Source organism: Sinocyclocheilus anshuiensis, unplaced genomic scaffold (assembly GCF_001515605.1).
Source record: "Sinocyclocheilus anshuiensis isolate Anshui unplaced genomic scaffold, SAMN03320099.WGS_v1.1 scaffold738, whole genome shotgun sequence".
Classification (NCBI taxonomy): Eukaryota; Metazoa; Chordata; class Actinopteri; order Cypriniformes; family Cyprinidae; genus Sinocyclocheilus; species Sinocyclocheilus anshuiensis.
The window spans coordinates 253650-256942 of NW_015542364.1; the positions used below are offsets into that span (position 1 = coordinate 253650).

The following is a 3293-nucleotide window of genomic DNA, read 5'->3' on the forward strand; positions in this document are numbered from 1 at the left end:
TTGTTGAAAAAATTTTTTTTTTTTTTTTTTTTTTTATCTCTCTCTAAATATGCATGCATTATATTTTGCATGCATGCATGCATGCATTATCAATCAATCAATCAATCTATCTATGCATGCATTTAATAATCTAAGCTAGCTATCTATCTATACATGTATTTATGCATGCATTAATTATCTCTCTCTGTATATGCATGAATTATCTTATACATGCATGCAAGCATGCATTATCAATCAATCTATCTATCTATCTATCTATCTATGCATGCATTTAATAATCTAAGCTAGCTATCTATCTATGCATGTATTTATGCATGCATTAATTATCTCTCTCTGTATATGCACGAATTATCTTATACATGCATGCAAGCATGCATTATCAATCAATCAATCAATCAATCTATCTATGCATGCATTTAATAATCTAAGCTAGCTATTTATCAATGCATGTATTTATGCATGCATTAATTATCTCTATTGAATTATCTTATACATGCATGCATTATCAATCTATCTATCTATGCATGCATTTACTTGTTTATTTAAAGTCTCATTTGTGGGTTTTCTTTCATATGGGTTTACAAACAAACACACACAGTCGATGTCTGGTTGTTTTCTAACTACCTGTCATTAACGCTCTGTGTGAGTTTGCAGGTCACATAATCTCATCTCATCCTCACGGCCCCAAACCTGATCGATTGGTCAGTCTCTTCCCTTCTCTACAGCACAGATGGAGTTCATTAGAGCCGTTAGCAACCCAAATCCTGGCAGATTTTGAGAATTAAACACTTGTCAAACTTAACAACAAATGTGACAGCATCGAACGCACTCCTTCAAACCGAATCTAGCGCTGTTAACAATCTGTAAGTATAGATAAAAAGGTTTACTGATCACCACTGATGGATCCTTCGGTGGCTTTTTGCACTCAAGTCTCTTCTATTTTTGGAGACAAATCACTCGGTCAGCCCTGGCTGTTTCCACCCAGTCAATAAAGTCACCTCACCGGTCTCTTTGTCTGAGCCTAATATCCACTTACCCCGAGGCAACACGGATCTCAAGAGAACGTCTCCTCAGGGGGAAACGTGTCTGCGGGAGCTATGAAATTCACAACTTCTATCACTTGAACCATACAGCATGTAATAACCAGCACATACAGAGGTGCTGACACCACATTTGGTGATTTTAAACTCAACAGCATGTCTAGAAATGACATTTCCACTGAGCAAGAAAGAGAACAAAAGCGTTTGCCAAATGTGTCCACAAACAGCAGTAATCGTCATTTATGAAGCATGCATGTGTCTGGAATAGCATACTCCCATGCTATTGGTACTATTTTGCGGTTTTAAGTCTGTGCACAGTATGCTACTTTTCTGTACGCATTGAATACTAAATGAACTGCTGCATTTGCCAAAATATATAAGGCTGTGCATTAATGATGAACAGTGCATACATTCTGTTTAATTATCCGTGCGTTGAAGCATGCAGGAAAGAGAACAAAAATTGAGCCAAATGTGTCTACAAATGGCAGTAATCATCATTTATGAAGCATGCAAGTGAGAATGGATGTGTTTGGAATAGCATACTGCCATACTATTTGAACTATTTTGCAGTTTTAAGTCTCTGCACAGTTTTGCACTTTTCTGTATTCATTTAATGCTTGGATTAACTTGCCAAAATAGGCTACACTAACAGTGCATCTTTTATTCATTTATGCATTTTTATATGCATTATCTATGCATGCATTTATTTAAGCATGCATAAAAGAGAACAAAATGGTGTCTACAAATAGCAGTAATCATCATATATGAAGCATCTAAGTCAGAATGGGTGTGTTTGGAATAGCATACTACTTGTCCTATTTTGCAGTTTTAAGTCTATGCACTGTGCACAACAGCATGCACCTTTTCTGTATGCATTGAATATTTGAATGAATTGCTACATTTGCTACAATATATGGGGCTGTGTGCATTGATGATAAACAGCGCACACGTTATATTTCACACAATGCAATGCATTCAAACGCACCCTAGTTTTTCATTTTGACGAAATGTGCAACTGCACATTCTGCTCCTGCCGAAAGTGAAGAATTGGATTCAAAATGGAATTTTTGATGACTGAATGAAGACACTCCTTGAATTAAGCATGCAACACAATGACACCATGTGACGATAATGCAGTTATCATTTCAGATCGCATATTCTGGATTATGTACTGCATTATACAGTAGACTATGAATCAGTAAGCAGTTCACTACATGGCTGGGATTCTTCATCTGAGGGGGTTTTCAGTGGGTTTCATATGTCTGTATGCGGTACATACCGTATTTATGTGTCATCCTGAAATGTACCACTGCCATCTAGAGGCTGCCATGAAATGTGACTGTAGATCGAGTTTCTGTCGGGTGTAAATGAGAACATGTCCTGTTGAAGATGTGCTCGGCTGTGGTTTAGCATTCAGGATAGATGAATTTACAGCGCCAGAAGCACAGGTCATGGTGACTTGTCTTTGCGGCTCTGCACATGAACGGAGACAGAAAGAAAGAAAGAAAGAAAGAAAGAAAGAAGAAGAGAACAGGAAGAGACAACAAAAGAGTTTGCTTAGTCACTTTTCGTCTATGTTTTGCTGAAAATTCCCAGGGTCATTTTCTTACTATACACTCTTTAAAAAATGCTGGGTTAAATACAACCCAGTGCTGGGTAAAATTGGGACAAACCCAGCAATTGGGTTGTTTTGACCCAGCGGTTGGGTTACTACCAAGAAAGTTGGGTTAAACATTTAACCCAACCGCTGGGTCAAAACAGCCCAATTGCTGGGTTTGTCCCTATTTTACCCAGCACTGGGTTGTATTTAACCCAGCATTTTTTAGAGTGTAGATTTCCAACTTTATAGGGCATCGCTAGACACTTTTTACAATGAAATACCGAGTCCAAGTAAAACATTAGGCTACTGATAAATCGTTGTCTGTCAAATGGAGATTACCGTATACTGACCTGTGAACCACTTTCCCTGCCCGTGTGTTTTCAATCAGTTGTTTAGAATCAAGAATTAAATAACAGATTCGCAAATGAATCACTCCTTTGATCTAATCGGTCAAAAGGTCTGAAATATCGTGATTCAGTTTGAGTCATTCGGACAGTTCACTCACGCACTGAATCATTTGCGGCGGTTTCTCACATCTTAACAAGATATTTTATAAACCAAAACAAAAAACAAAAAGAGGACTGGATGAGGTGCATATTTACAAAAAAAAATCATTGTAGGTAACAAAACTGGTGCGTGCGCCTTGTCAAGGA

The 3293-nt window shown here is 37.6% G+C and overlaps 1 protein-coding gene across 1 annotated transcript in view; it reads right to left on the reverse strand.

Annotated features, from left to right (window-relative positions):
- The window catches only part of LOC107692019 (uncharacterized), a 34186-nt gene extending 31124 nt beyond the window's left edge, over positions 1–3062 (reverse strand). The window contains exons 1-2 of the mRNA XM_016490895.1: positions 2991–3062; positions 2320–2513 (exon numbers count right to left, since the gene is read on the reverse strand). Of these exons, the coding sequence (XP_016346381.1) occupies positions 2320–2356 (37 nt within the window). The 5' untranslated portion in view covers positions 2357–2513; positions 2991–3062. The remainder of the gene's footprint in view (positions 1–2319; positions 2514–2990) is intronic.
- Between the last annotated feature and the right edge of the window lie 231 nt (positions 3063–3293).